Below are 17,532 nucleotides of genomic sequence, written 5' to 3'. Positions count from 1 at the left end.
CATTTCAAAAGATCTTTGCCAGTTTAATAAGTGAAATTGTGTCAATGCTTTAGTATAGATTTCATTACTGTTGTGAGCAAACATGTATATAGGTGAGTGTTCTTTCATTGCAAATGACAGAAAATAATCCTGGATGGGTTAAATCAAGAAGAATGCAGAGGAAGGACATTAGAAGCCTAGAATTTTGTGGGGGCCACCTCACGTGCCTTGTGGGATCCTAGTTCCCTGACGAGGGATGAAACCTGGGCCCCCTGCAGTGGAAGCATGGAATCCTAACCACTGGACCTCCAGGGAATTCCCTAGAGGCCCATAGAATTGATGGGAGGCTGGAAACCAGGCTTAGAAATGGACACAGGCATTTCTGAAGGTGAGGAAACAGGAGATCATAGAGGAGAGATCAGGGGAACAGTAGGTTGGGGCTTAGCTATGCCACCAAATGCTATGTGACCTTGAATGCCTTCCCTGCACCTCCATTACTTCTCGAGGAAAAGGAAGAAGTTGGACTAGATAATCTCGAAGTATTTTTTTAATTTCATCATCTGTGAGTCTGAGCACAGACATAGAAAAAACTTCATTCCTGGAAAAAATGGAAATAATGCCATTAATTAATTAATGTCATTAATTAATGCTAATTAATACTCACATTAATTAATGCTAATTAATATTCTCCTCTATTCAGCAATCCACTCCTCAAGACAGTTACAGTGGGAACTGTGAATTTTTTCCACCTTTGAGTAGTGTTCCCTTAGTAATAACAGTAACAGAAACTGCTCTGAACTTTAAAACTGATAAATGAAGAGACATAGTTTAGAATTCTCCCCAAGGAATAGAAAATCACTCCCAGCTTAGAATTCATGAGCGTCCACAATTTCAACAGAAAAAAATGTACCTATATCATTTCCTCCTCACCTCCCTAATTTTAACTTGAAGAGATCAGCTAAAAAGGGGAGAAGGGCATAGTGTGTGTGTAGGAGGGAATTACACTCGCAAGTTCTGCATCTCTTCTCAAAGTTTTAATTAAGAAGAGATAGTTTTCTGAGGCCCTGCTCTTGGCAAAATACTGACCAGATAAACCCCAAGTTTAAGTCATAGGAAATAAATCTTGCACTTTGGATGCATTTACTGAGTGTTCCATTTCTTTAGGAAAATTTTAATTTTATATATGGCAATAACTATTTTTCTCCCATCATTCCTGCAACTACTGAAGAGAGAAATTTTGGTTTTGTCCTGAGAAACTGCAGCCTCTGAAAACTGAATCTCTACAGGGAGTGTGTGTGTACATGTGCGTGTGTGTGTGTGTACTTGTGTGTGTCTATGAATATGTGTAATTCTGCACCCAGAGAATGGGTGACTAATCACAATACATCTAAACTTCTTCAAAATTTGGGGGGAAAAGAGGGAGAGAAGAACACCATATCCAAAGTTTAATAACAACAAAATCTAACACAAGAGATCTTGGGATGGAAATAATATACAAGAAGGAGTGCATTTTGTGAGACTTTGGGGGGAAATGCAGATTATTCCTTAAAGAGCTTTGCTGAAAAAAATTTTAAACTGCGATGTTTATTTATTCACTCTTTCTTACAGAAAAATTACCAGTTGCAGTAATGTCAATTGCTGTTGCTCCTCTAACAAAGTTCATTGAAGTTCTCCATTTACTAATTGCCTTCTGGATCTCATTCCAGTCTATTATTAAGGTATTAAAAACTGCTAGAAACATAGAATTGCTATATACTTTACACTAAAAGACTCAAAATGTATGCCAAAACTTGGCCTTCTCTTTCCCATCTCACTCCCTTAGCACTGTTTCCCAGGATCATCTCCCAAACAAACACCATGCACATGATTCCTGTCTCAGGGGTCTGCTTTTGAGAGGAAGGAGGAGGGCAAACCAGGACAGTACTCATGCTTGCACATAGGAGACAGTGCAATTGTGTTTACTCGAATTGCAGAGACAAAAACGTGAGAGGTATGGCTGAAACCACCTTTAGAAACACAATCTACCCCCACACCTCGTATGTTGGGTTGCTTGGTTGTTTGTACATTGTGCCCAAATTCACTTCCTGGTTCATTTCCTGAATTGCAGTCTTGGCTTCAACAATCTGTAGTTGCACAAGTAAGCCTTGCTTCTCCATGTCTGTCTCCCCCTCTGTGAAAGATCCTTACCACCTGGGGTTGACTACTTGTTGATGTTATTTCTCCTGAGTCTTTAGACAGCCCCGAAGGGCTGTCTTGGCCTTTCTTGAATGTGATCCAGAAATTAATTTGGCTCTCTTCCTGGGTCAAAGGGTTAATGTGAGGCACTTGTTGGTAACAGCTACATCTATAAGGGAAAGTTGCCACAAGATAAATGTTGGGGTCAGTGGTCAGATTCACAAAGCCCAGCTGCTCCTCCCTTGCCATCCTTGGAGAATTATGGTTTGTCTTGATTAGAGGAGCTACTGCGTTTTCTTCAGGAAGATGAGAGAAATTTTCCTCCATTGTGAGTTTTGTTTTCTATTCCTTTAAAGATGTATAACATACCATTCAGTCTTGGGAAGAGGATTTAGAAAATTTCTGCTGAATCCTTTTTCTATCCTAATGGCCTATAAGAGTGAAATCACGTCTCACAGAATTGTACCAGAGGAGGAAATCAAACAATGAGAGAATCTGGATTAATGGTTCCAGCTTCTAAGCATTGAGGCTGGATAAGGAGAAAAGTCTTCCTCTAGTGTGACTTCACAGCTGATTCAAAACCTCCAGGCTTGGAAAAAAATCTCTTTGTCTGGTTCAACACACACCCTAAGTAAGTAATCATACCAGTAAACATCTGCCATGACATGGTAAGTGGGGTCTGAAAACTAACTGCATAAAATTCAGGGTTACATTATGGCGAAGTTAATGAAAACCAGTGTTTCTAGGCATTCTATGTGGTCTCAGAGGGCACAAAAGTAAAGACAGTGAAAATGATATTGTTTTCAACTGACCATGTAACTGGAACCCAGTGACCACAAAACAGTCATTTCCAACTGGCTTCTCCCTCCATCTCATCCCCATCAAGAGAATCTGAGCCTGCACTTGTCTGAGAGTCAGGATGGGTGGGGGACAAGAGCTAGTCACCAGTGATGATAGAAGCAAAATTGCCTACCCCCCTTGGGGTTTTACTGTACAGCTTTAGAATCCCTGAGGTACAATTAGAGATTGTCCTAGAATTCACCCCACTTCCTGACTGTTTGCTGTAAGCCTAATAAGTGTGCGCTTATTCTTAGATTTCATTTGAAAGATTAAAAAAAAAAAAAAGGTAGCAAACTCTGAAAACTGTGGACTCAAAATGCCTGTAATGTGATCCCATTCCTGGTCCCTTTGACGAACACAAAAATTCTCCTCCACTTGTCTCCAGGTGAGAAAAGCCATGCTACCATCAACAAGATGAACATCCCCTCAGTACCAGGCCTTGGGGAAGTTACTGCCCTAGCTCTTCTTTTGCCGCCTTCTTCTTGAAAGATTCCACTCTCCTGCAACCCCTTGTCTCCCATTCACTCTATGGGCCACCGAGTTCTGACTCCACTCCCACCCGCGTTGCTATGACAGCAGTCACAGGGCTCCCTGCACTGCCAAATCCCAGAGATGCTCCTATGCCTTCTCCTTCCTGACCTCTGCGACCCACGGCACCATCCACAAGTCTCTTCCTACACAGCTATCCTCCCCTGGCTTTGAGACAGGGCTCCTCCCTGGTCCCCTCTTGCCTTGCTGGCCATTCTTCCACAACTAGTCACCTTTTCCTGAAGAGTCTTAAGATCTTAACATCCTTAAGCTCACCTGAATTTGACCCTTCAACAACATTCTCACTGCCCCAAACAACCTTTGCTTCTGCTTATCCCTTCAATGTCAGTTATTTCCCAGGGCTCTGCTCTCAATCCCTGTAGCCTTACAGTCTATCATCCTTCATAAACAGGCATTATACTATGTCACTCCTCTGCTCAAAACCCTCCATTGCTCCCCACTAACTGTCCCCCTCCCATTACCTTTCTGACATCATCCTCCTTCTCCTCCTTTCACTCACCCTGTTTCATCCACACTGGTTCCTTCCCTTTGCTCCAATGCACCAACCATGCTCCTGCACCAACCAATGCTCCTGCATTGCCTGTTCCTTCTGTGTGGAACACCCTTCCTTCAGATATCACACAGGACTTATTTCTCATCTTCATTCAAGGCCCAAAGTAGGTGACTTTATTAAAATTGTAATCTTCCCCTGCCATCCAATAAAGTGCTCCCAATCTTCTTTTCTCAAACACCAGGACAGCAGGAATCTTTTTGCTTTGGTCCCTGGTGTATCCTTAGGTAGAACAGGGCCTCCTACATAATAGGTACTCAATGGCTCTTTCTGCAATGAGTGATGAATGAATGAACTGTTCATATATCACCTCATACACTCCTGTGGCTTCAACTACCAATTTTACGATGAACCCAAATCCATGTCTCCAGTTGAGGCCTCACTTCTAAGCCCCAGACCTATATGTATCCATCTGGCCATTGAGCATCACCACTGGGACAGCTCTCAGGCATCTCAAACTCAAAATACCAAAAATAGAATTATTTTCTCCCCCCCCTCCCACTCAAGCCTCCTCCTCCTCCTGTGTTTACTATCTCAGTAAATGGTGTTGACCCCGTATATTTGCAAGCCAGAAACCTGAGAGTTATCCTAGACTCCTTGTGCAGTCACTCATATCCAGTCCATCACCTGCCCCACCTCCTTCTCCATCCTCACTTCATACCAGGCCCCTCCATTGTCCAGCCACCATTGACTTCCGTGCTTTCATACATGCTGCTCCCTCAGTCTTCCTCACTCAACCCCAGATCCAACATTTATCCCAAGTATCACCTTCTTCCCAGGATTCCTCCTGTAGTGTCCAGTGCATACAGACCCCTATCACACTAATAATTAGCTTACTTATTCATCTCCAATACTAGGCTCTGAGGTCCTAAGTGTGGAGACCATGGCTAATTGCTTCCTGATGACTAATACAGTATCTACCACATAGTAGGTATTTAAAACATGTTTGGGAATTCCCTGGTGATCCAGTGATTAGACCTCTGTGCTTTCACTGCCAAGGGCCCACGTTCAAACCCTGGTCAGGGAACTAAGATCCCACAAGCCACACAGTGCAGCCAAAAAACAAACAAACAAAAAACCCAAAACAAAAACAAAAAATGTTTCATAAATAAATAGATCTTAGTAAACTAAGATGCCTGCATTAAGTATATTATTTTAATGTATGATGAAAAACTATAGATTATCATTACAAAACTGATTCCAATCCTTCACAGTGCCTGACCCATAGTAAATATTCAATACATATTTTGCTGAATGAATGGGGAAATAAATGCAGAGCAAACAGCCTTGGCAATGGCAAGGAAACAGGAAAGCAGCATGATATCAAGCAATGGGGATCATTTCTAGGGCACCGAAGTTCTTAGTTAGTGGTGGGAGTGGAGCAGGAGGGCAGGAGAGGAAGCCAGAAGGAAGAATAGGAAGAGAGATAAAGGGCCTTGAGTTTGGGTTCAGATCTGCAAGCAGTGGGGAGCCCTTTACGGTGTTAAGTCAGCAGTGATTGATCAGATGTGTGGTTTAGAAAGATCCCTCTGTCAGAAGAATAAAAGATGAATTGGCATGAATTGGATGGGGTGGAGTGGTGAAGGAGAAGATTGGACTTTGAAAGATTAAATAGAAGGCAACTTTAGTACTTCAGGGTTTAAGCTGTGAAAGTCTAGCTGGATTGAGTTCTGGAGACATGTGAGAAGTCCACAAGGATCTTCCCAAGCTAAGGGGAAAGTCGTTGACCTTCTCCCAAAGACTGAACTATAAATGGACAAGGTCCCCATGGTCCCAGCACTGTCATGGTAGACCACTCAAGTCTGTGGGTTAGGTGAAGTGTTGTCCATGTCTTCTAATGAAATTCCTGACCAGTTTGATGAAGTTGTCATGGGTTCCAAAAACCCATTCAAGCACATATGCTACCCACACTTCCACTTAGGTTACTTAAAAAGCTCTGGAAATCCAGCAAAGAACACTGGCTACTTGCCCATCATTTCTCTGGTTCAGAAATCAAGGGTTGCACAATGGGAAAAACTGGGGTCATTTTCAGCAACCACTTGCATTGACAAGATCCAAGGACCTTTCTTCTTTCTCTGTCTTTTTGCTCTAGTCTAAGTGAAAGGAAGCCTTATTCTTTGGGTGCTGGTCAAAGTTTGATCCAGTTGTGAAAACTGGTTTGGGCATCAAAAGATCCAGGATATAAGATAGTGTTTTGAGATACCCGAAAGCAATATGTTGGGGGAACTTGACTTTTTGTTAAGGCAATGCTATCAAGTCTTCACATTATTGAACAGACATGATCATTGGTTCTGGCTGGGCCATAAGTCAGAGGCTTATGAATCCCAGAAGCCATTCTATCAGACTGGTATTTCCTACGAGGCTATAATAAAATGGGTACTGTTTGTATGTGTGGTACATTTTACAATGAGCTTTGGGTGAGCTAGCAGCTGGCTAGAAACCCTGCTAGCTGGAATCACATCTGCCTCTTTCAATAATGATCCTGGGATGATTTTTGTGTTTTGAAGAGTATTTTAAACAATATTAATGCTATATGAGAATATGAAAAGTTGAATTACTGAATCTTAGTAATTTTAGGTAAAAGAAGCAGTAATTTAAGATATTCCAAAGTTTGCTTGCATGGGGGGGGGGGCGGGCTTCCAATGTTATCGCACTTTCCCTTGTACCAAAGCCAAGGGACCCAGAGAACAGTCACCATTCTGAAGCCACCTGCTGTACCAAGCCTATGGACCAGAGCATGAACACTCAATGGGGGGCATAAGAAGTGTCTTTATTATTTACATTCCACTGGGGCAGAAACTAAAATGAACGACCTGGCCAAAATTACAGTTGGTGATGGTCTGAGTCTTGAAGTTATGCCTCAGATTCCGGAGGAATCCCCACTCTATGGGAACCATCTCTGTTTTGAACTTGTCAACTTGCCAAGTTGACACTCCATGCTGTAAAAGCACCCTCCTGGGCTAGACTGCCTGCATTCAATCCTAATTCTACCAGTTAGAAGTTTGTCTTTCTTTGCATTTAAAACTTTTTTCCTTTACTTAGGATGACAGTAAATAGCAAGTTTTTAAAAACAAACAGTTCCCGTGAAGAGGGACAGTGCTTCCTCTGTCTTCCCAGTCTTTGCAGCTGTCTGTTCCATTTTCCCCATTTTCCTGCCTATCTCACTCTTTAGATTTTAGTTTGAATTTAATTTCCTCAGGGAAGCTTCTTTTGGCTTTCCAAGGTTGAATTAGGATAACTTCTTCTATGTTCTCATGGCCGCGTTTACCCCGTCTCGCAACTACCACCCTGGTTCCTGTTTCCACTTGTTTCCCGAATGAGACTGCGAGCTGAGAGGTCTACTTGCATCCCAAGCACCTAATTAGTAGCACATACTAGGTGCTCAAATATTTGTGAAACAAGTACACGGACAGACAAATGAATGGACAGTCAGCGAAAAAAGGTCAGTAGACGGTAGAGCCAAGAATACTTTCCTGTGGACCCTGAATTCCAAGTGGGGACCCCAATGGCGCTTGGCCTCCATCCTGAGGCGTGCAGTTCCTGGGGTGTTCACAGGCAAGAGGGAGCAGTTCCCACCACCGAGGACTCTCGGGGTCCCTTGCACGAAGATTCTAGAACACAGACAAAGCCACCAAGAGACTGCAGTTCCAACAGTCGGAGCACAGCTTGATCTTCGCTATGCCTCAGAGCGCGCACGCTGCCCGTCTGTTGGGCGCAGAGAAAGCGCGCACGTCGAACGCCCCAATTTCCCCGCCCTCAGTTTTACTCCCTAGTCCGCAGCCGTAGGCACAGGTTCCATGTAGGGAAGAAGCTGGCAGGGCAGTGACAGCCCCAAGAACCCCCCATACCGCTTCCTGGGGGACGCGCACTGAGAGGGGGGCCGCCGGGGCGGGGAAGGGTCGGCGCGGGGCGGGGAGAAGCGTTTATATAGCGGTGAGGAGGGTTGGGAGTTGCCGCCCGCCTGCAGGACACCAGGAAGCCAGAGGCTGCCCTCGCCGCCTCACGTCCCTCCCACGGTCCCCTTTGGCCCCACGGTCTCCCCGGTCGGCGGCACTCGGCGCTGCGCTCCCAGCGGTGCGCTGCGCTGCGCTCTGATCCGTGCTTTGCGAGGAGACCCGCCGGGGGCTTCGGAAGTGCGGGGCCGGGAGCCGCATGGACTTTTCCCCGAGGTAAGTGCTAGAGCCGCTGTTGGCTGGGCCGGCCAGAGCCAGAACGAGGTTTGCAAGTGGTGAGTGACTGCCCGGGAAGGACGCGCCGGATGGACGGGGCTGCTTGAGAATCCCGGTAAAGGGAAGAAGGGATGTCAAAATCTCAAAACCGCCTCGTTCTGTTTTTCAACTCCTCCAGGCAGGGTTAGCTGACCTCACTGTGTCTTTCTGTGAGTTCCCCGCATTCTCCTCTTGGAGAGCCCAGAGTACACTCTGGTCACTCTCTGCTCCGGGCTCCGTGTCCCCCACTGCACTCCTGAGAGCTTCGAAGGCTGAGAGGTGCCTCACTCAACACCGTGTCCCCATGCCCAGCACAGGGCCTGGAGCGTGGCAGGCACCCAGGATGGCATGGGGAGTGGATGAATGAGGTTAACCAGCCGGGGTCAGGAAAAGTCCCTGCCAGGCCGGTCCAGACCCAGCCTGTACTTTTGCTACTGCAATCACCCAAATTTATTAAAGATGGTTGGAGTTTTATTGTTAGCTGAAGGGAGAGGAGAAGGCAGAAAAAATCCACCCTTTTATGAATGCCCAGTAATTTTCTGCAATGAGTAGAACCCCAGCTACCTGGCTCAGTGTCAACTGTGCAAATAATTTCGATGAGCCGGGGAGGCCGGTGGGAAGAGGAAAAAAAACTGGCACTAGGAAGTGATTTCTTCTCTTCTGTGTCCTTTAGTGATAAAGATTTCTCATTTCTCTTTTTAGAAGTCTACTCTATGGAGATTTTAAAGATGATCTTTGCCAGTTGGGGGGAAATTTTCCATAGGGGAAAAGGGTGGTGATGTTGATTGGGAATAACTGAGATGTCTATGAAAATCATAAGACTTAAGATAGGAAGGATATTAGAAGTCTTTTGTTAAGAATTTCTACAGTTACAGAATCTGCAATCACACTGCTTTTTAAAAGAAGGATCTATTTGATGAGTACTATTTTTAATATAAAACTTTGCAGTATGACCTTATCTAAATAAAGTGTTTTAAAATACATGGATGGCCTTAAAGGTTTTTCCTTTATAAAAGAAGTTATCAGCTTTCTCCCTCCACCCTCCCTCATTTTATTCCAAAATATTAGAAGTGCAGAGGGAAACCTGAAAAGAAAGCTTACCTTCCACTCAAAAGTCCATGTGTTTTGGACATGTGAAATCAAATTTTATGATGTACATAAAAGACTTTATGGGAACCACTCCTTGGAGAATCATCTTTAGCCTTTTTTTAGTAATAAAAACCATCTACCTGTGCTCGCTTCGGCAGCACATATACTAAAATTGGAACGATACAGAGATTAGCATGGCCCCTGTGCCAGGATGACACACAAATTTGTGAAGCGTTCCATATTTTTTATGTATAGCTGATTCACTTTGTTATACAGCAGAAACTAACACACCATTGTAAAGCAATTATAGTCCAATAAAGATGTTAAAAAAAATCTACCTTTACTAAATCTTTTTGTGAAACAATTCTCAAAAAACACCGTTGTTAAATATAATATACTTGCAACTTCCACTTTTCACATCCCCTTCAGATAGTCCAAATTTCAGGAAAGTTTGAGTACTTGGAATGTTTATCAAGAAAGAATTTCTTTATTTACCTATTTGCATGGACAGTGCCAAGAGCAGCTAATTAAGTCACCAAACGAAGGTCAGATTATAGCATTGTGAATAAAAGTTGGTGCATTATTTATTCATCTATATACACAGTATACTATGTAGTCCTGCTAATATAATGGTATTAAAAATGATTGAAAGTATCTTCCCTGTCAGTAAATACCTACTGTATCTGGAATTTCTCAAAAATATCTGATTGCCAGATATACCACCTGCAAATAAAGAAAAGTGGTCACAACTAATGATGGTGTATTTGTAACCAAAAATCACTCACTCTTACAGTCCCAAGAAATAAGTACGAAGATTAGATTTTCTACACTTCTACTTTTATAAGTGTCATGAATATGACTTCTCCAGAGTGATCAAAAGTTGGCCAAAATCTCCTGTCCTGACCTTTTTGTAGTTGTTTGTTGTCACTGTTATTTAAAGTAGGAAGTCCGGTAGCTTTGCTCTGAAATGGGTCTAGGTCAGATTACACAGGAGCTTGGACTTTTGCTTAACCTGTCTTGAGTCTTTTCTCACCTGTCACAGGGAGCAGTGGTACCTACCTACCTCACAGGGATGTGGGAGAAAAAATAAGATCCTTATAAAATGGCAGGCATACGTGCTCAATAAACGAGGGTGATAGTCATGGTGGTGGTAATTCTTAAGGGTCAAGGCACATAGAAGTGTTCCCCAAAATTCATTTAGCGTAGAGTCCAATTTTTTTTTAAACATCTTTATTGGAGTATAATTGCTTTACAATGGCGTGGTAGTTTCTGCTCTATAACAAAGTGAATATACATATACATATATCCCCATATCTCCTCCCTCTTGCATCTGCCTCCCACGCTCCCCATTCCACCCCTTTAGCTGATCACAAAGCACCCAGCTGATCTCCCTGTGCTATGCGGCTGCGTCCCACTAGCTATCTATTTTAAATTTGGTAGTATATATTAGTCTATGCCACTTTCTCACTTCGTCCCAGCTTACCCTTGCCCCTCCCCGTGTCCTCAAGCCCATTCTCTACATCTGTGACTTTATTCCTGTCCTGCCCCTAGGTTCTTCATAAACTTTTTTTTTAATTCCATATATATGTGTTAGCATACGATATTTGTTTATCTCTTTCTGACTTACTTCACTCTGTGTGACAGTATCTAGGTCCATCCACCTCACTACAAATAACTCAGTTTCGTTTCTTTTTATGGCTAATATTCCATTGTATATATCTGCCACATATTCTTTATCCACTCATCTATTGATGGACACTTAGTTTGCTTCCATGTCCTGGCTATTGTAAATAGAGCTGCAATGAACATTGTGGTACATGACTCTTTTTAAATTATGGTTTTCTCAGGGTATATGCCAGTAGTGGGATTGCTGGGTCGTATGGTAGTTCTATTTTTAATTTTTAGAGGAACCTCCATAGTGTTCTCCATAGTGGCTGAATCAATTTACATTCCCACGAGCAATGCAAGAGGGTTCCCTTATCTCCACACCCTCTCCAGCATTTATTGTTTGTAGATTTTTTGATGATGGCCATTCTGTCTGGTGTGAGATGATGCCTCATTGTAGTTGTGATTTGCATTTCTCTAATGATTAGTGATGTTGACCATCCTTTCATGTGTTTGTTGGCTATCTGTATATCTTCTTTGGAGAAATGCCTATTTAGGTCTTCTGCCCATTTTTGGATTGGGTTGTTTGTTTTTTTGATATTGAGCTGCATGAGCTGCTTGTAAATTTTGGAGATTAATCCTTTGTCAGCTGCTTCATTTGCAAATATTCTCTCCCATTCTGAGGGTTGTATTTTCGTCTTGTTTCTGGTTTCCTTTGCTGTGAAAAAGCTTTTAACTTACATTAGGTCCCATTTGTTTATTTTTGTTTTTATTTCCATTTCTCTAGGAGGTGGGTCAAAAAGGCTCTTGCTGTGATTTATGTCATAGAGTGTTCTGCCTATGTTTTCCTCTAAGAGTATGGTAGTGCCTGGCCTTACATTTAAGTCTTTAATCAATTTTGAGTTTATTTTTATGAATGGTGTTAGGGAGTGTTCTAATTTCTTTCTTTTCCATGTAGCTGTCCAGTTTTCCCAGCACCACTTATTGAAGAGGATATCTTTTCTCCACTGTATATTCTTCCCTCCTTTATCAAAGATAAGGTGACCATATGTGCATGGGTTTATCTCTGGGGTTTCTATCCTGTTCCATTGACCTATATTTCTGTTTTTTTGCCAATCCCATACTGTCTTGATTACTGTAGCTTTGTAGTGTAATCTGAAGTCAGGGAGCCTGATTCCTCCAGCTCCGTTTTTCTTTCTCAAGATTGCTTTGGCTATTTGGGGTCTTTTGTGTTTCCATACAAATTGTGAAATTTTTTGTTCTAGTTCTGTGAAAAGTGACATTGGTAGTTTGATAGGGATTGCATTGAATCTGTAGATTGCTTTGGGTAGTAGAGTCATTTTCACAATGTTGATTCTTCCAATCCAAGTACATGGTATATCTCTCCATCTATTTGTATCATCTTTAATTTCTTTCATCAGTGTCTTATAATTTTCTGCATACAGGTCTTTTGTCTCCTTAGGTAGGTTTATTCCTAGATATTTTATTCTTTTTGTTGCAATGGTAAATGGGAGTATTTCCTTAATTTCTCTTTCAGATTTTTCATCATTAATGTATAGGAATGCAAGAGATTTCTGTTCATTAATTTTATATCCTGCTACTTTACCAGATTCATTGACTAGCTCTAGTAGTTTTCTGGTAGCATCTTTATAATTCTCTATGTACAGTATCATGTCATCTGCAAACAGTGACAGCTTTACTTCTTCTTTTCCAATTCAGCTTCCTTTATTTCTTTTTCTTCTCTGATTGCTGTGGCTAAAACTTCCAAAACCATGTTGAATGATAGTGGTGAGAGTGGGCAGCCTTGTCCTGTTTCTGATCTTAGTGGAAATGGTTTCAGTTTTTCACCATTGAGAAGTATGTTGGCTGTAGGTTTGTCATATATGGTGTTTATTATGTTGAGGTAAGTTCCCTCTATGCCTACTTTCTGGAGAGTTTTTATCATAAATGGGTGTTGAATTTTGTCAAAAGCTTTCTCTGCATCTATTGCGATGATCATATGGTATTTATCCTTCAGTTTGTTAATATGGTATATCACATTGATTGATTTGCATACATTGAAGAATCCTTACATTCCTGGGATAAATCCCACTTGATCATGATGTATGATCCTTTGAAGGTGCTGTTGGATTCTGTTTGCTAGTACTTTGTTGAGGATTTTTGCATCTATGTTCATCAGTGATATTGGCCTGTAGTATTCTTTCTTGGTGACATCTTTGTCTCGTTTTGGTATCAGGGTGATGGTAGCCTCATAGAATGAGTTTGGGAGTGTTCCTTCCTCTGCTCTATTTTGGAAGAGTTTGAGAAGGGTAGGTGTTAGCTCTTATCTAAAGTTTGATAGAATTTGCCTGTGAAGCCATCTGGTCCTGGGCTTTGGTTTGTTGGAAGATTTTTAATAACAGTCTCAATTTCAGTGCTTGTGATTGGTCTGTTTATATTTTCTATTTCTTCCTGGTTCAGTCTTGGAAGGTTGTATTTTTCTAAGAACGTGTCCATTTCTTCCAGGGTTTCCATTTTATTGGCATATAGTTGCTTGTAGTAATGTCTCATGATCCTTTGTATTTCTGCAGTGTTAGTTGTTACTTCTCCTTTTTGATTTCTAATTCTATTGATTTGAGTCTTCTCCCTTTTTTCTTGATGAGTTTGGCTAATGGTTTATCAATTTTGTTTATCTTCTCAAAGAGCCAGATTTTGGTTTTGTTTATCTTTGCTATTGTTTCCTTCATCTCTTTTTCTCATTTATTTCTGATCTGATCTTTATGATTTCTTTCCTTCTGCTAACTTTGGGGGTTTTTTTGTTCTTTTTTCCCTAATTGATTTAGGTATAAGGTGAGGTTGTTTATTTCAGATGTTTCTTGTTTCTTGAGGTAGGATTTTTTTGCTATAAACTTCCCTTTAGAACTGCTTTTGCTGCTTCCCATAGGTTTTGGGTCATTGTGTTTTCACTCTCATTTGTTTCGAGGTATTTTTTGATTTCCTCTTTGATTTCTTCAGTGATCTCTTGTTTATTAAGTAGTGTATCATTTAGGCTCCATGTGTTTGTATTTTTTACAGATTTTTTTCCTGTGATTGATATCTAGTCTCATAGTGTTGTGGTTGGAAAAGATACTTGATGTGATTTCAATTTTCTTAAATTTACCAAGGCTTGATTTTTGACCCAAGATATATCTATCCTGGAGAATGTTCCATGAGCACTTGAGAAGAAAGTGTATTTTGTTGTTTTTGGATGGAATGTCCTATAAATATCAATTAAGTCCATCTTGTGTAATGTATCATTTAAAGCTTGTGTTTCCTTATTTATTTTCATTTTGGATGATCTGTCCATTGGTGAAAGTGGGGTGTTAAAGTCTCCTGCTATGATTGTGTTACTGTTGATTTCCCCTTTTATGGCTGTTAGCGTTTGCCTTATGTATTGAGGTGCTCCTATGTTGGGTGCAAGAGTATTTACAATTGTTAGTTATTCTTCTTGGATTGATCCCTTGATCATTATATACTGTCCTTCTTTGTCTTGTAATAGTCTTTATTTTAAAGCCTATTTTGTCTGATATGAGAATTGCTACTCCAGGTTTCTTTCGATTTCCATTGCATTGCATATCTTTTTCCATCCCCTCATTTTCAGTCTGTATGTGTCCCTAGGTCTAAAGTGGGTCTCTTGTAGACATATACGGGTCTTGTTTTTGTATCCATTCAGCCAGTCTATGTCTTTTGGTTGGAGCTTTTAATCCATTTACATTTAAGGTAATTATCGATATGTATGTTCCTATTACCATTTTCTTAATTGTTTGGGGTTTGTTATTGTAGGTCTTTTCCTTCTCTTGTGTTTCCCACCTAAGGAACTTCCTTTAGCATTTGTTGTAGAGCTAGTTTGGTGATGCTGAATTCTCTTGGCTTTTGCTTATCCATAAAGCTTTTAATTTCTCTGTCGTATCTGAATGAGATCCTTGGTGGGTAGAATAATCTTGGTTTTAGGTTTTTCCCTTTCATCACTTAAATATGTCCTGCCACTCCCTTCTGGTTTGCAGAGTTTCTGCTGAAAGATCAGCTGTTAACCTTATGGGGATTCCCTTGTATATTATTTGTTGTTTTTTCCTTGGTGTTTTCAATATTTTTTCTTTGTATTTAATTTTTGATAGTTTGATTAATATGTGTCTTTTCGTGTTTCTCCTTGCATTTATCCTGTATGGAATTCTCTGTGCTTCCTGGACTTGATTGACTAATCCTTTCACATGTTAGGGAAGTTTTCAATTATAATGTTTTCAAATATTTTCTCATTCCCTTAGTTTTTCTCTTCTTCTTCTGGGACCCCTATAATTCGAATTTTGGTGTGTTTAATGTTGTCCCAGAGGTCTCTGAGACTGTCCTCAATTCTTTTCATTCTTTTTTCTTTATTCTGCTCTGCAGTAGTTATTTCCACTATTTTATCTTCCAGGTCACTTATCCATTCTTCTGCCTCAGTTACACTGCTGTTGATTCCTTCTAGAGAATTTTTAATTTCATTTATTGTGTTGTTCATCATTGTTTGCTCTTTACTTCTTCTAGGTCCTTGTTAACCATTTCTTGTATTTTCTACATTCTCTTTCCAAGACTTTGGATCATCTTTACTATCATTACTCTGAATTGTTTTTCAGGTAGACTGCCTATTTCCTCGTCATTTGTTTGGTCTGGTGGGTTTTTACCTTTTTCCTTCATCTGCTATGTATTTGTCTGTCTTCTCATTTTGCTTAACTTACTGTGTTTGAGGTCTCCTTTTCGCAGGCTGCCGGTTCGTAGTTCCCGTTGTTTTTTGGTGTCTGCCCCCAGTGGCTAGGTTTGGATCAGTGGGTTGTGTAGGCTTCCTGGTGGAGGGGACTAGTGCCTGTGTTCTGGTGGATGAAGCTGGATCTTGTCTTTCTGGTGGGCAGGACCACGTCTGGTGGTGTGTTTTGGGGTGTCTGTGACCTTATTATGATTTTAGGCGCCTCTCTGCTAACGGGTGGGGTTGTGGTCCTGCCTTGCTAGTTGTTTGGCCTAGGGTGTCCAGCACTGTAGCTTGCTGGTCGTTGAGTGGAACTGGGTCCTAGTGTTGAGATGGAGATCTCTGGGAGAGCTTTTGCCATTTGATATTACATGGAGCTGGGAGGTCTCTGGTGGACCAATGTCCTGAAGTTGGCTCTCCCACCTCAGAGGCACAGTCCTGACACCTGGCCAGAGCACCAAGATCCTGTCAGCCACACAGCTCAGAAGAAAAGGGAGACAAAAGAAAGAAAGAAAACAATAAAATAAAATAAAGTTATTAAAATAATAATTATTAAAATAAAACAATTAAAAAATAATTTAAAAAAGGAAGAAAGAAGAGAGCAACCACACCAAAAAACAAATCCACCAATCATAACAAGCGCTAAAAACTATACAAAGAAAAAAGAAACAAAGAAAAATGGGCAGACAGAACCCTAGGACAAATGGTAAAAGCAAAGCTATGCAGACAAATCACACAAAGAAGCATACACATACACACTCACAACAAGAGAAAAAGGAAAAATATGTATGTATCGTTGCTCCCGAAGTCCACCGCATCCATTTTGGGATGATTCATTTTCTATTCAGGTATTCCACAGATGCAGGATACATCAAGTTGATTGTGGAGCTTTAATCTACTGCTGCTGAGGCTGCTGAGAGAGATTTCCCTTTCTCTTCTTTGTTCGCACAGCTCCCGGGGTTCAGCTTTGGATATGGCCCCGCCTCTGTGTGTAGGGCGCCTGAGGGCGTCTGTTCTTCGCTCAGACAGGACGGGGTTAAAGGAGCAGCTGATTAGGGGGCTCTGGCTCACTCAGGCCAGGAGGAGGGAGGGGTCTGGATGCTGGGCGAGCCTGTGGCAGCAGAGGCCAGCAAGACGTTGCACCAGCCTGAGGCGTGCCGTGTGTTCTCCCGGGGAAGTTGTCCCTGGATCCCGGGACCCTGGCAGTGGCGGGCTCCACAGGCTCCCGGGAGGGGAGGTGTGGATAGTGACCTGTGCTTGCACACAAGCTTCTTGGTGGCTGCAGCAGCAGCCTTAGCATTTCATGCCTGTCTCTGGTGTCCGTGCTGATAGCTGCAGCTCGCGCCCATCTCTAGAGCTCGTTTAGGCGGTGCTCTGAATCCCCTCTCCTTGTGCACCCCGAAACAATGGTCTCTTGCCTCTTAGGCAGGTGCAGACTTTTTCCCGGACTCCCTCCCAGCTAGTCGTGGCACACTAGCCCCCTTCAGGCTGTGTTCACGCAGCCAACCCCAGTCCTCTCCCTGGGGTCTGACCACCGAAGCCTGAGCCTCAGCTCCCAGCCCCCGCCCGCCCTGGCGGGTGAGCAGACAAGCCTCTCAGGCTGGTGAGTGACGGTTGGCACCGATCCTCTGTGCGGGAATCTCTCCGCTTTGCCCTCCCCACCCCTGTTGCTGCACCCTCCTCCATGGCTCCGAAGCTTCCCCCCTCCGCCACCCTCAGTCTCTGCCCGTGAAGGGCCTTCCTAGTGTGTGGAAACCTTTCCTCCTTCACGGCTCCCTCCCACTGGTGCAGGTCCCATCCCT

At 42.3% G+C, this 17,532-nt stretch overlaps 1 protein-coding gene and 1 non-coding gene across 4 annotated transcripts in view; both read left to right on the top strand.

Annotated features, from left to right (window-relative positions):
- Positions 1 to 8,121: 8,121 nt before the first annotated feature.
- COL6A6 (collagen type VI alpha 6 chain) overlaps positions 8,122 to 17,532 on the top strand; it is a 163,848-nt gene continuing 154,437 nt past the window's right edge. For all 3 annotated transcript variants that reach the window (XM_029214231.1, XM_029214230.1, XM_029214232.1), the window contains exon 1: positions 8,122 to 8,262. In XM_029214231.1, the coding sequence (XP_029070064.1) occupies positions 8,246 to 8,262 (17 nt within the window). In that variant the 5' untranslated portion in view covers positions 8,122 to 8,245. The remainder of the gene's footprint in view (positions 8,263 to 17,532) is intronic.
- On the top strand, positions 9,533 to 9,636 carry LOC114891395. The gene has a single exon (XR_003792502.1). It is a non-coding gene; the product is annotated as a U6 spliceosomal RNA (small nuclear RNA).

Source organism: Monodon monoceros, unplaced genomic scaffold (assembly GCF_005190385.1).
Source record: "Monodon monoceros isolate NGI ecotype Baffin Bay Population unplaced genomic scaffold, NGI_Narwhal_1 Super_Scaffold_11, whole genome shotgun sequence".
Classification (NCBI taxonomy): domain Eukaryota; kingdom Metazoa; phylum Chordata; class Mammalia; order Artiodactyla; family Monodontidae; genus Monodon; species Monodon monoceros.
This window is presented reverse-complemented; position numbering and strand designations above follow the sequence as displayed.